A 13,172-nucleotide genomic window follows, 5' to 3' on the forward strand; every position below is an offset into this window, starting at 1 on the left:
AAGTAGTCTAGTACTTTAAAACTTGCTTTAACTGCCTCTTCAAAGGATCCACCTCACTGTGTAGTACTTGAAGCTTGGAAGCACAAAGGTCTATCTACTTGAATGCAACCACTTATTCTTCTATCTAGCTTGGCTACATTTTTTTTAAACAAAACAGACTTTGAAAAGAGTCAACTTACAAATGAAAAAAAGAAACCAAACCACTGCCATCCAGTCAATTGCAACTTACAACAACCCTGTAAGACTGTTCACAAAGGGTTTCAAAGGCTTTAAATCTTTATGGAGTAGCTGGTGGGTTCAAACCGCAATCTATCAGTTAGCAGCCAAGTGCTCAAGTACTGTGCCACCAGGGCTCCTTGCATACATATAAAAGACCCCTAGTTCTGGTGGCATAGTGTCTAAGGCACTTGACTGCTAACCAGAAGTTTGGCGGTTCAAACTCAGCAGCCACTCTTCCGAAGGGAGATTGGGCAATCTACTTCTTGATACAGCCTCAGAAACCCAAGGAGGGATCACTGTGATTTGGATCTGACTTGACGGCAGTGCGTTTTAGAGTTTGAGTTCCAAAATACATTCCTTCCTACATTTCCCAAAACATTTTCTAGGCTACTTGTCTCAAAATAATTGTGCTAACAAAGATTACAAACATCCTTCTGGTGAACGAATTATAAAGCAAGCGGACAAAACAAACCACAACAACAAGGTACTATTTCCAGTATTAAATAGACAATTTTCTCAAGTATACTTTATTTATCCTTAAAATACCTAAGTTTTTACACAAAACTGCTGAAAATATAATCTTACAAATGTAGCAAGAATTAAAGCTAACTTTCTCTCATCTGTAATTCTTGGGGGTAATGATGCTATTACGCTTTTTAGTTTGTACAGATTAGCTGCACCACCACAACTTTGTTTAGAAAGAGAACAAAAAAATGAAACTTTTATGTAATTGTCCAATGTTTAAGTGCATTTAACATCCACTCAAACACCTCAGAGTTGTGGAGTTGTCCCTTCTAATAGAGAGGAAGCAATACAGAGATTCTTCAGACATATGAAGTAATATTCTATCTAGGCAGTGAAGAAGGACTCAAAGCTGTCTCATTTCACAGTCTGTGTGAGCTTCAGCATGTTAACCTCTCTGAACCTCAGTTTCCTTATTTGTAAAGGAGAGATAATACCAGACTCATGGAATCTTTACAGAAAGATATTTATGCCAATATACAGGCATACTTCCCTATATACCAAATGAGAAGAGTGTGTAATGTCCTAGCATATGGTTGTTACTCAGTAAATGGCAGGCAGTATTATCTTAACAAGTTCCCAAATCAAAATATTCCTATAAGACTTAGAGCAAGACTGTCTGAATTTAAGATTGCCACCTAAGGGAGTGTGAAGTACTCACTCATCAACATTACACTGAGAGATAGCTCTAGTTAGCAAACCTAACTCTCTATTGAAAGGAAATTAAACTTTCACTCAAATCACAATAAAATTTTTTTTTAAAAAATTTATCAGCATGTGCATTCCAACTTAAACACTGAAATTAATGAATGGAATCCTTAGCTAAAATTAATAATATTTTGACAAATGTTCTTCTGCCAAAAACTACTGAGGTAGGTTAGAGTTCTATGATCATAAGAAAGAAATACTACATTATTTTAATAGATTTAATGGCTTAATTAATCAATATATGGATTAATTTTAGAGAATTCTAGTTATAACAGGTTTCTAGAAGCAGTGATTTTTCAAATATGGGCTAATGACCTCCAAAGGAAGCATAAATTAATCCAAAAGTACAAAGTCCATGTTATGATTCTTACTGGCAAAATACATGCCATTCCATGGATGCTCATTTTTATGTACAATGAGTATATTTACTAATAGCCTACCAACATTTAATATTCACTGAAGGTCCAACTACAACACTCTAAAAAACTGCAAAACTCCTACTGTGGATGCCATACATAAAATGAAGGTTTGTATTCAAATTATCATTTTTATGGCTCCAAAGTTGAAGCCATGAATACAATAATAAATATATAAAAATAGTATAAAGCAATATTCAGACCACCTGCTCCCCTGCTTCAACCCTCCACCTCTACTCCAAGGATCTCTGCCCCCTCAGTGAAGGGAGGGGGAAAAAGCTAAACAAAGGTGGCCTGACTTTATTCTGCAGTGTCTGCCAAATAACTTTTTGGGTGATTAAACAAATATCACATTACACACTTAAGTAGTGTTTCAAAGTTAAAAGTCAGAGAAGACTTTATGCATAACTTCTATGAGATCATGATTGAAAGGTATTATTAGGGAGCCCTCAGAAAGAATACAATAATGGTGCTGTCCCTATGTTTAAGGACCATTGTTTTCAAAAACAAAACACTTTGGAAAGCAATTGGTTTAAGAGCTCATTTTTAAAATGATAAAATAATAGTAAATTTATGAATCTGCATTATTTAGCTAGATTAATAATCATTTACTCAATGCCAAAGATAATTAAATGATCCTCCAAAGTATTCCATTTACCTAAGAACAAGCAGTACTGATTTCAAAAATTTTATTTGATGTAAAATAAATAAAATTGAAAACCACAAGCAGTACTTTTAAATTGTGTATATTAAGTATTAATATGATAATTTTTTAAAGATGTAGCTTTTAGGTAAAAGTAGTTTTTAAAACGTCAAAACTTGTAGTATTTGGGTAAAATCAGTGCCTCAGTTTGGTCTACAGCCAACATATGGTTTTAAAACAATTTTTAAGAAGATAGTTTTATGACAGCCGTGTATTGCTCCTGGCTTCAATGCAGGAGAGATTAAATGTTTTAAAAGAGGTTTTTCCTGCAGTGCTGTCTCCCCAGCATCCCATCCTTGGAGGAACCGTCCCTCCTTTATCTCCTGAGGTTCTGGTATAAGTATTAATCACATTTTGCTGTCCATACTCAGCTGTAAGAGTGGGCATGTCACCTAGACCTGGCCAATTATGGTACCCCACTGACTGATACTCTCCATCGTAACTGATCCAAGAGATGGGCACAGGGCCAAAGTTCCTGCATGAGATTTGTTACTGGACTCCAAGAAAGAGATGAGGAGCTTTAAGGACCCTGTGTGACTTGGGGCACTCAAAGCTGCCTTTCCTGCTACTCTGGGAAGGCCTAGCTGAGAAGGAAGGCAACCGTGGAGAAAACCAAAGCCCTGAAGAGCATCATTTGAGACATGAATTTAGCTGTTACTGATCTATGCCTGGATTTTCATGTATGTAAGCCAATACATTTCTTCTTAGCCTAAATTAGTCTCAGTAGAATTTCTGTGTCACTTGCTACAAAAGGAATCCTTACAAATACAGAAACTAACATGTGAATTTTCTCCTGCTGAGATCTAAGTTACACATCACAAGACATCTGTTACAAACCATGTAACCATATCCAAAGAGTAATATTTCTACAGAACTATTCCATTAAAGCAGATTTTTAAAGTTATTTTATGGGGGTAGGGGAAGGCTAAGCCAATTTAGTTAAATTATATATGATTTAAGTTCAGAAAATAAATAATTTGTTTTATAAAATACTTTTTTCCTTCCTTTACAGCATTTTCATTTCATAAGCCTCCTTCTGTTAAATGTCATCTTATATAGTAAAATATCCTTTTCAATCATATACAATTCCCACTCAGAGCAACAGTGAGAGACAGCTCAAAAACTTCCCTAAAGCAACAAAAATAATTACATATGTTTAAAATTCTCTGCAAAAAGTAGCAGAGAGGCTGAGATGCCAGAAAATTTTAATTAAGTTTGTCTTATAGTTCTTTGTTGTTGTTGTTGTTATGTGCCGTTGAGTCAGACCTGACCCATAGCGACCCCTCCTTGGGTTTCCAGGGCAGTATCACTACGGAAGTAGATTGCCCCATCTTCCTTCCGGGGAGTGGCTGGTGGGTTTGAACCGCCGGCCTTCTGGTTAGCAGTCAAGTGCCTTAGCCACTACGCTACCAGAGCTCCCAAATAGTTCTTTAGTGTTGCTATAACAGAAATACCACAAGTGGCTTTAAAAAACAGAAATGTATTTTCTCAGAGTTCAGGAGGTTATAAGTCTGAATTCAGAGCTCTGGCTCAAGGGGAAGGCTATCTCTCTGTCAGCTCTGGAGGAAGTTCCTTGTCTCTTCAACTTCTGCTTCCTGGTTCCTAGAAGATCTCCCATTTGTCTTGACCTTATCTTACCCAATCTCTCTCTGCTCACTTCTTTAATCTGTTACATCTCAAAACAGATTGACTTAAATCACACCCTACACTAATCCTACCTCATTACCATGACAAAGACAGCCCATTCTTATAACCACAGGCATAGGGGTTAGGATTTATAACATGTATTTTGAAGGGACATACTTTAATCCATAACACTGTCCATACTGCATATTCAAGATGATACTTGAAGCCTCTAAATAGAATAAACTCAAACCAAACTTACTGACATCAAGTAAATTCTGACTCATAATGACCCACTTTTGGGTTTCCATCAGAAGGAAGACTGAGCAATCTACTTCTCTAGAAATACCGCCTTGGAAACTCAAGGTGTCACTATGAGTCGAAATCCACTTGATGGCAGTGAGTTTGGTTTTTTTGGTTGGGTTTCCAAGGCGATAAATCTTTACAGAAGTAAATTACCCAGACTTCCTTCCATGGAGTGGCTGGTGGGTTTGAACCACCAACCTTCTGGTTAGCAGTCAAATACCTCGGGCACTAGGCCACCATGTTGTTGTTGTTATGTGCCATGAGTCAGACCTGACTCATAGTGACCCCTCCTTGGGATTCTGAGGCAGTATCTCTATGGAAGTAGACTGCCCAGTCTTCCTTCCCAGGAGTGGCTGGTGGGTATAAACCGCCAGCCTCTGGTTAGCAATCAAATGCCTTAGGCACTATGCCACCAGAGCTCCCTCTAAATATAATAGTTCCCAAATATTAATAAATTTGAATTTCTTTTCAATTTTTACTTCACAATATAAAAAAACCTAAACTCCAAATAAATTGTGGCAGAAAGTTTAATCCTTTATATTTCTTACTGAGTCTCTATAACAGTATCTCTAGTATAACTATTTATAAAACACAGTACCTTAGAATCTATGAGCACAGTCTGTCCTCTAGTAGGTATTTATATACGTCACAGGTCAAATTATAATCCTCAAAATGTAGCCCATGCTCCCTGGCCATGCTGGGATGACTGAAATGGGTGATTGAATGGGGCTCCACAGAACCACTGTGATACAGCTGAGTGGCTGCATCAAGATAAAATTGCTGAAGGTGAGGCAAAATGGAAATATAATGGTGTCACCCCATCTCTTTTCACTGGAAGCCAATCAGCTGTGATTATAACAAAGGAAGAGACAGGGTTGAGGTGGAAATACATTTCAGTTCCCTCTTCACTAGGATAGCAAATTGTGTATTTCCATAAAATTGGCAAGGCTTCCAAAGCAACCCAAGAAAGCCTATTAACCATAAAGCAAACTACAAATGGTATTATTTCAGCCACATTATAAGTTAAAAAAAAATACTCATAGTATTAAGAGTTGAATAAGGCTAACAGCAGCTAAGCACCTTAACAGCAATATTTGTAGAAAACATATTTCAAGCTCCAATTTAAAAAAATTAATACATTTACAGGAGACAATTCTGAACAGAAATATCTACACATATGAACAATTAATATGATTTTCCTTCTATTTTCCAATTATTCTATAATGTGGATTTCATGCTTTTATACAAAATAACATCATCATTTTCTAGCCCAAAAAAAAAAAAAAAAAGCTACTGAGATGGACTACACACTAGACCTTTATATACTGAACATTCTTGCCTCCTGTGCTTCTCTTCTTCTGCTTACCTACTACTAAAAGGACCCTAGTTCCACTCAACCAAAACCTGTCCACTTTCCAAAGTCAGGCTGATGATCAAAATTTTTACAAGTCCCTCCTCAGCCAACCAAGTCAGAAAATAAAGGAAGGCGGCAAGGCCTTTCTAACACATAAAAAAAAAAAAACTTTTCTTTCATCTCATGCACATACTTGATTTCTACAAATTCACTGTGGGTACCCACAGAAGTATAATTTCTTAGAATTAAAAGATACATATTTTTGGTAAAACATCTCTCTTTATTCCAAGCAAACTATCTGGTATTCAACCAAAAACAGCAACTGGTTCCAACGTGGATGAAGATGTAATATAGACTCATCCTAAAAATGGTATAATACTGTATTTTCTGGGCAATAAGTGCTTTTTGAAAGATAATTCTGTATTTTATTTTCCCCTTTTAGCTGTAACTTGAAAACCTCCATCTTTTAAGATGCAACTCTACAATCGCTTTTTAGAACAGCATGCTATGCAGACAATTCATTAGTCCGGTTTCACTAAAATTCATACCAAAACTTACCTACAGAGTTTTAAATATTGAGAGCATAGTGAAGAAACCCTTACTACAGATATTTGTTACCAAGCTCCCACTGAACTGTGAGTTTCCTGAAGATAGAGACTCTCTGCCTCACTGCTGGATTGGATGCTTGCTCACTGCTGGCACAAGGTGGGTATACCACTAAATGTATGTTGAGGGAATGAAGGTGTACAGGCTACCGTATGAGGAATAGTACTTTTTATTTTCCCTCATGAGGTAAAATAAACACCTTTTCTTTAAAAACATTCTGAATAATGCTTGTTCTCCAAGGAGAAGAAGAGCAACTGAACTCTCTTCCCCCACAAACAAGTCTCTCACAACACTGGCCTCCAACCCACTGAAAATCTCACCTTTGTCAACAGTTTCAAATTAAGGTATTAATTCTCCCAACAAACATGTAGTATCTCAGAAATTTTCCTCAAAATTTTGGAAGAGAAATACAAATAATTTATTAATTAAAAGTGAAACAGTTCTATTCTTCACTACCAAAACAACTGTCCTTTGTCAAAGCACAACCAACCAAAAATTGAATTTTAAATTGGCAGACAATACTGAAGTGGTCCATAAAGATGCCCTTCTCCTACAACACACTCCCAAATACCACCCATTGCCTTTGAGTCCTTTCTGACACATGGTGACCCCATGTATGTCAGAAGAGAGCTGTGCGCATAGGGATTTCAATGACTGATTTTTCAGAAGTAGATCACCAGTGCTTTCTTCCCAGGCACCTCTGGTAGATTCGAACCACCAGCCTTTAGTTTAGCAGCTGAGTGTGTTAATCATTTGCACTACCTAGGGACTCCCTTCATAAACACTAAATGCCCACACAATTTACAAAGCATGTAGGAGTTATACAGCAAAAAAGCTGTATCAAACTATTTACCTGGAAAGATTATGCACTGACTTTCTATCAGAGATTTGAACAAATTTAGATTTTGCCATCATTTTGGATAAATCAGAAACCAGATTAAAAAAAAAAAAATTACTAAACTTTGCATGTCATAATAAGAAGTATATCCCAGGATTCCAGAGGAAAAATCATTTCCCCAGGAATGCAGAGTATGTTCAATGAACATCAGTTTTAGCACAAACTGAATAAAACAAAAGTTGAAAGCGCCGAATTTTAAGTATTTCTTTGGACCACTAAGATAATGAGAAATTAAAGAATATTATCTGCATCTATACCACCCTTGGAAAAGATATTTTACAGAATAAATTACAAATTATAAGAGTCTGGGAGTGAGGAAAGAATCAATAAAATAACCAGGATAATGTACTGGAAAAATGAAAAAAATTAAATATAGTTGAAAGGTGTGGATATAGTACTTCTATAATATAATGGATGGAAAATTAAAAAAAAAAAAAAAATGAAGATGTTAATGATATAGTGAGGGTCACCAAATATAAGTAAATAAGATTTCTGCCACTAAGGTGGTAGTGGTGTGTCATCTAGTCGATTCCAGCTCACGGCAAGCCTATACTATAGACCAGAACTGTCCCACTGGGTTTCCTATACTGTAATCTTTAACAGAGCAGATTACCAGGTATTTTCTCCCATGGAGCAGCTGGTGGGTTCAAACCATTGACCTTTTGGACAGCAGCCAAGCACTTAACCACTGAGCCACCATGGCTCCTTGCAACTATGTTATAAACCTATTACTCATAAGAATTGCAGGTGGTAATAAACACAGGCCAGGCTCTGAATCCTTGATTATGAAGAGCAACAGACCAAAACAACAAAAAAAGCTACCAAATTTTGAGAAAGCAGGAAAGTATCAAATTTATGGTTTATCAAAAATTGATGCTATCTTCTCTAACAAAGGAGCTGACCCACCCAATCCCTAGTTTCCATTGGTTTAAAAGAAAAAAAAAAAAAAAGTAAGAAGGAATTTATTACAAATCCAGGTGGCTAGCAATTAACTCTAATTTCTCTCACTCTTTTCCTTCTTCAAACATTACATCTATTAAAAATTCACTAAAAGTCCCAAATTATCTACTACACCAAAAGAATCAACCAAAAGATCCAAGAATTAAGAGAAGAAAGGCACATTCCTTACATCCAGCAATGTTTCATTACCAACAATGTACTTCTAGGAGTGTGCCCATTTTAACAAAACTAGATAATTAACAGAGGCCAGGCTCTGAACCTGAACCAAAGAGTATATGGTGAAGAATTTTACCTACATTTAATTAGCATTACACAAGATCTGTTTTAAAGTAGATTTTGTTTAAACAACTGTTAACACAGTTTAAAAAAAAAGTCTAGAGACTTTCATCTCTAGATACAGCAAAAGACCTAGGGTTGTTGAATGCAGTGTGTGCATAATAATGCAGAAGACAGATTCCATGTACTGACTGTATCAATATTTAATCTCTGGAATAAAATTCACATAATTTACCACCGATGAAATATGTGTTCAAAGGTATATGAAGAAGCAAATATTTACGTATTCCATCAAACACTGCACATGCATAGTTGGGGGAATTTTAGAACAAAGCTACTTGTATCATTATTCAGAACAGAAATAATGTAAGGATACACTCTGAAGTAAAGTCAAAGAAACAAATTCTAATGACAGGACTCTATCATGAAATAATTTCACCAGAGGTCCAAAGTACAACTTCCTTCACTGTTGGGAAAATACAAAGTTCAAATTCAAGAGACAATTTTTCTCTATGCAGACAAATAAAGGCTAGGTTCATCTGGTGACGTAGTGCCTAAAGCACTTGATTGTTAACCAGAAGGCTGGCAGTTCAAACCCACCAGCTGCTCCTCAGAAGGAAGATGGGGCAAACTCCTTCCATAGTGATACACCTCAGAAACCCAAGGAGGGGTTTCTATGAGTCAGATCCGACTGGATGGCAGTGAGGTTTTTTTTTAACTAGTAAGGTCAAGCAATAGGTGGAACAAAAAATTCTCTTACAGTAGGAAAAGTATGGACTACTAAGTACTATATTAATACTAAAGCAATAAGAAATTCCATAACTCCCTCAAGAAAAGCCTCAGATTAGGAACCTTATAAAGGGTTACTTTCAATTACCCATTAAAGGTTACAGCAAAAAGAAGGAAAGCTCAATAAAACTCTAAATCAAAGCTGAAGGCAGTCACTGCCAGAAATACTTCCGTTCAGTCATCTGTTTGATGGTGCTGGTTTTGAATGGGCTCCTCTTAGCACCTACAAATATGAAAAGGAAAAAGCTAGGAAGAATCCCTGATGCAGCAGCTATATCTTAGAGTCCAGCTCATCCTTCCATGGATTGTCAGGAGACAATATGAGATTACGTCCCACTAAGATTACAACGTACAGAAATAGTTAATTTTACTCTCACACTGTGCTAGTTTCTAAATGATAGGTTACAAATACAGTTTAATACAGTTATTAGTTAAGAGGAGACAGAATACTAAGTACACTTTACAATACCTTATTAAATTTAAAAATCCATTTATCTCACAAATTTTAGACAAAAGGAAGAAACAAAGTGCATGGCAAATTCCTTTTTAAATTAATATATTTTCAACCTTTTCAAAATTAATCACAATAGTATAGAATCTTTGTCTCCCCTGAGGATAATATTTATGCTGTTTTTAATCACTCACTAAGTTCTATGAATAATCTTTTCAAAGTCTTAAATTCTAATATTTAAAGTCTTCGGTTTAACCTGCAAAAGCCTTGCTATCTTATAAGAAATGCTAATTTTAAGCAAAACCATTCAAGAAAGCCATTTAAAATAATACCTAACATGAGAATATTATGAAACTAAGAATACAACTTTTTTAAAAGCAATTAAAATTTTTAAATTACAACTTGCTTATAAACAAGAGTATTAATCTTGGATGACAAGGCATAGTGATAACCTTCAGAAATTATTGAAGTGGAGTGTATCTTTAAAAAAATAAGTGTACTATTCATAACTTTTATTATTAATGATTACAAAATGTGCTGCACCCATTAATATAAATTATTCCCTTTATTTTGACTAAACTTTTAAAGTAGGATAGCATCTGTGGTTATCAAGAGAACAAAATCTGTTTTACTATAACAATGTCAAACTACATTATGAGAATAAAATGTCTGTTCAACATAGTTAATATTACTGAACACACTCTAATTCTTACATCATTTTCTTGAGTGTGAGATAAAGATTGAGAAAATGTATAATATGCAGACCAGCCTAATGTTAAAGACACATCTCCTCAGTTTTCTAAAAAAAAAAATCACAATAATTTGAAAATACATCACCTTCTTCCTCCATCTATCAACTTCAAACCTATTTTTTAAAATAACAGCTATAACCTTATCAGTACCCCCCAACTAATCAAAACAAAACACAAGGCAATGATACAGATGTTCTCATTATTCCTTTACTCATGTGATTTTAACTAATTGGCACCTAGACTACTAAATGCTGTATATACAATATTTTGCATATTACAGACAGTGCCTGACTGGCTGAATTATAGTCCCAAAGTCTTTTCACAACACTTCACATAAATCTCTATAAATCTGAGTTAAGAAAGAATTCTGGAATTCACAAAACCATATAGCACAGAAAAGGATGTTTAAAACCTGCCAAAGTTTTAAAACTTACTAACAATTAAAAAACATAAACCCATAAACAAAATGAACATGATGGAATTGACTATAGTAAGAAATCTTAAGATTGTAGGACCATGTGAGTGTGTGTGTACATACACCCACAATACACACACATATGTATATTGCACCACAAACCATCAGTCCTGATTAAGCTCAGGGATTACTAAAGAGATTTGTAGAGAGCTGCTGAAAAAGAAAAAAAAAAAACACAAAGTGAGAAAGACTACGTATTAAACTCCTCTCCAGATTTTTCTAGCATTTTTGGTGAAAGAATGTACTGATTTCTAGCACAAGTCACAATTAAGTAGTCAATTATATTTTGATTCACGGTATATGAAGTACAGCACATTCAGCAAAAACAATGTGATTTTTAATAACAGTACAATTACAATTCTCTCTACAATCATCTCACGAGATAGAACCACACTCTACCAACGCCGAAACAATCAAACATGTGTGCCTAACAAAATACATGAGGCTACAGACTAACAGATTTCATTGTATGCAGCCTCATCAATGCTTTGAAACTGGCAAGTATGCCATAAAGTAACGTGCTTTGCAGCAGATTTTACTAGCATAAAAGACACCAGAGAAACAGCGGTTCTTTCTACCCATCGCTTCAACAAAATTCTGCAAAATCAAGGGATTTCCAATAGCTTCCACTCAGCTAGACACCTAGGTTTTCTTCAAAACTCAGATTCTATTTAACAGCTCCAAGCAAAAACACACCATTCTGCCACATATCACAGATCTGTATCCATCCACCTGAACCACCTGGACTGGTACACCGTCAGTTCAAGATGTTGCTGGTGTGCAAGAAGCACTGATGCAACTAAGCCCTCCCAGGAAGACTAGGTGGTTAACCTTGGGACCAAGAGTCTCAATAGTATGTTAGAAAATGCGTAAGACTGTTCCAAAGAAAACGCTACAACCGTAAGGACATTTTCCACAAAGGAGAGCAGAAAAAGGCTGGCTTATTCTAGTCTGTCTGCGGTGGAAGACAGATCTACAAATTTAAGAAACCTATCTTCTGGTCTTAATCCTGTGACAACTTACGGAGCAGACCTGCCAAGGCAGAGCTCGGTCTTCCTATCGGCAAAATGGGAATCACCACCGCCATCCCTTCCCCTAGCCAAGGAGTCAGGCACACCCTAGAGGTCTAAGATTACCCGGGACGGTAAACTGGTTGGGCGATGTCTCCGCTCCCAGGAAACCCATCCCGACCCCCTAACCCCGCAACAGAAAGACAGGGCCGGTGTACCTGGTTTCACAGTCTTGAGACGGATGGGCTCGCGGAAGTGGCGGATGACAGCCAGGGTATCCCGATTGGTAAGCCCGCTGACAGGCGTCCCGTTCACCTCAAGCAGCACATCTCCGGGGCTGGGCGCCTTGCCCGAGACGACGCAGCAGGTGCCCCCGCCTGGCTCCTCGCGAAGCCGCCCCAGGTAGGGGAACTCGCCGCGCTCTGCGCCGCCTCGGATCTCGGCGCCCAAGTCGCCCTGGGGCCCGGCCCAGGACACAGAGCACTCCTGCACCTTGCTGAGCCAGTGTTTCTTCTTCTTCAGCGTCTTCGACATCCCGAACCCAGCTGCACCATGGGGGAGACCCCTTGCGGGCGGCCGGGGCGCCGCTCCCGCCCCTTATCAGCCTGGGGACCCCAGGCGGCCCGCGAAGCCCGGCGAGGGGGGGCCTCACCGCCCGGCCCCCCGACCACAGCCCGCTGGGAACCCGGCCGCTCCAAACCCCGAGACGCCCCTCCTGGCTGCGCTCCCCGGGGCTGCCCGGGCTCCGCGAGAGCCACCCCGGATTAAGGTGAAGAAAGGAAAAGGGAATTGTCCCCAGCGGCTCCAGAAGGGGTTTCGGGCGGGGTCACTGCCGACGGCTGGTCCCCCGGCTCCGCGCCCGAGCGGCGGGAAAGGCTGAGGCAGGGGGGCGGGGAGGTGAAGGGGGAAGACTCAGAACGTGAAAAATCCGTCGGGGACGCGCAGAAGCGCGCGTAAACGCGTCGCTGGATCGATCGTGGCCGCTGCGGAGCTGGAGCGCGGAGACCAACGCCTGCCCAAGCAGCCAGGAAACTGCCGCTTTCAAACCCGCCGCAACCTCCTCCTCCTCCTCCTCCTCCCTCTTCCCTTCCCCCCGCCCTCGCC

At 38.4% G+C, this 13,172-nt stretch overlaps 1 protein-coding gene across 1 annotated transcript in view; it reads right to left on the minus strand.

Annotated features, from left to right (window-relative positions):
* Positions 1 to 12,602, minus strand: part of MAGI3 (membrane associated guanylate kinase, WW and PDZ domain containing 3) — a 417,822-nt gene extending 405,220 nt beyond the window's left edge. Inside the window, exon 1 of the mRNA XM_007949070.1 lies at positions 12,287 to 12,602. Coding sequence (XP_007947261.1) covers positions 12,287 to 12,602 — 316 coding nt within the window. The remainder of the gene's footprint in view (positions 1 to 12,286) is intronic.
* Positions 12,603 to 13,172: the final 570 nt, after the last annotated feature.

The sequence above is a fragment of the Orycteropus afer genome, unplaced genomic scaffold, assembly GCF_000298275.1.
Source record: "Orycteropus afer afer isolate SDZICR_OR568_19922 unplaced genomic scaffold, OryAfe1.0 scaffold00010, whole genome shotgun sequence".
In the NCBI taxonomy this organism is placed as follows: domain Eukaryota; kingdom Metazoa; phylum Chordata; class Mammalia; order Tubulidentata; family Orycteropodidae; genus Orycteropus; species Orycteropus afer.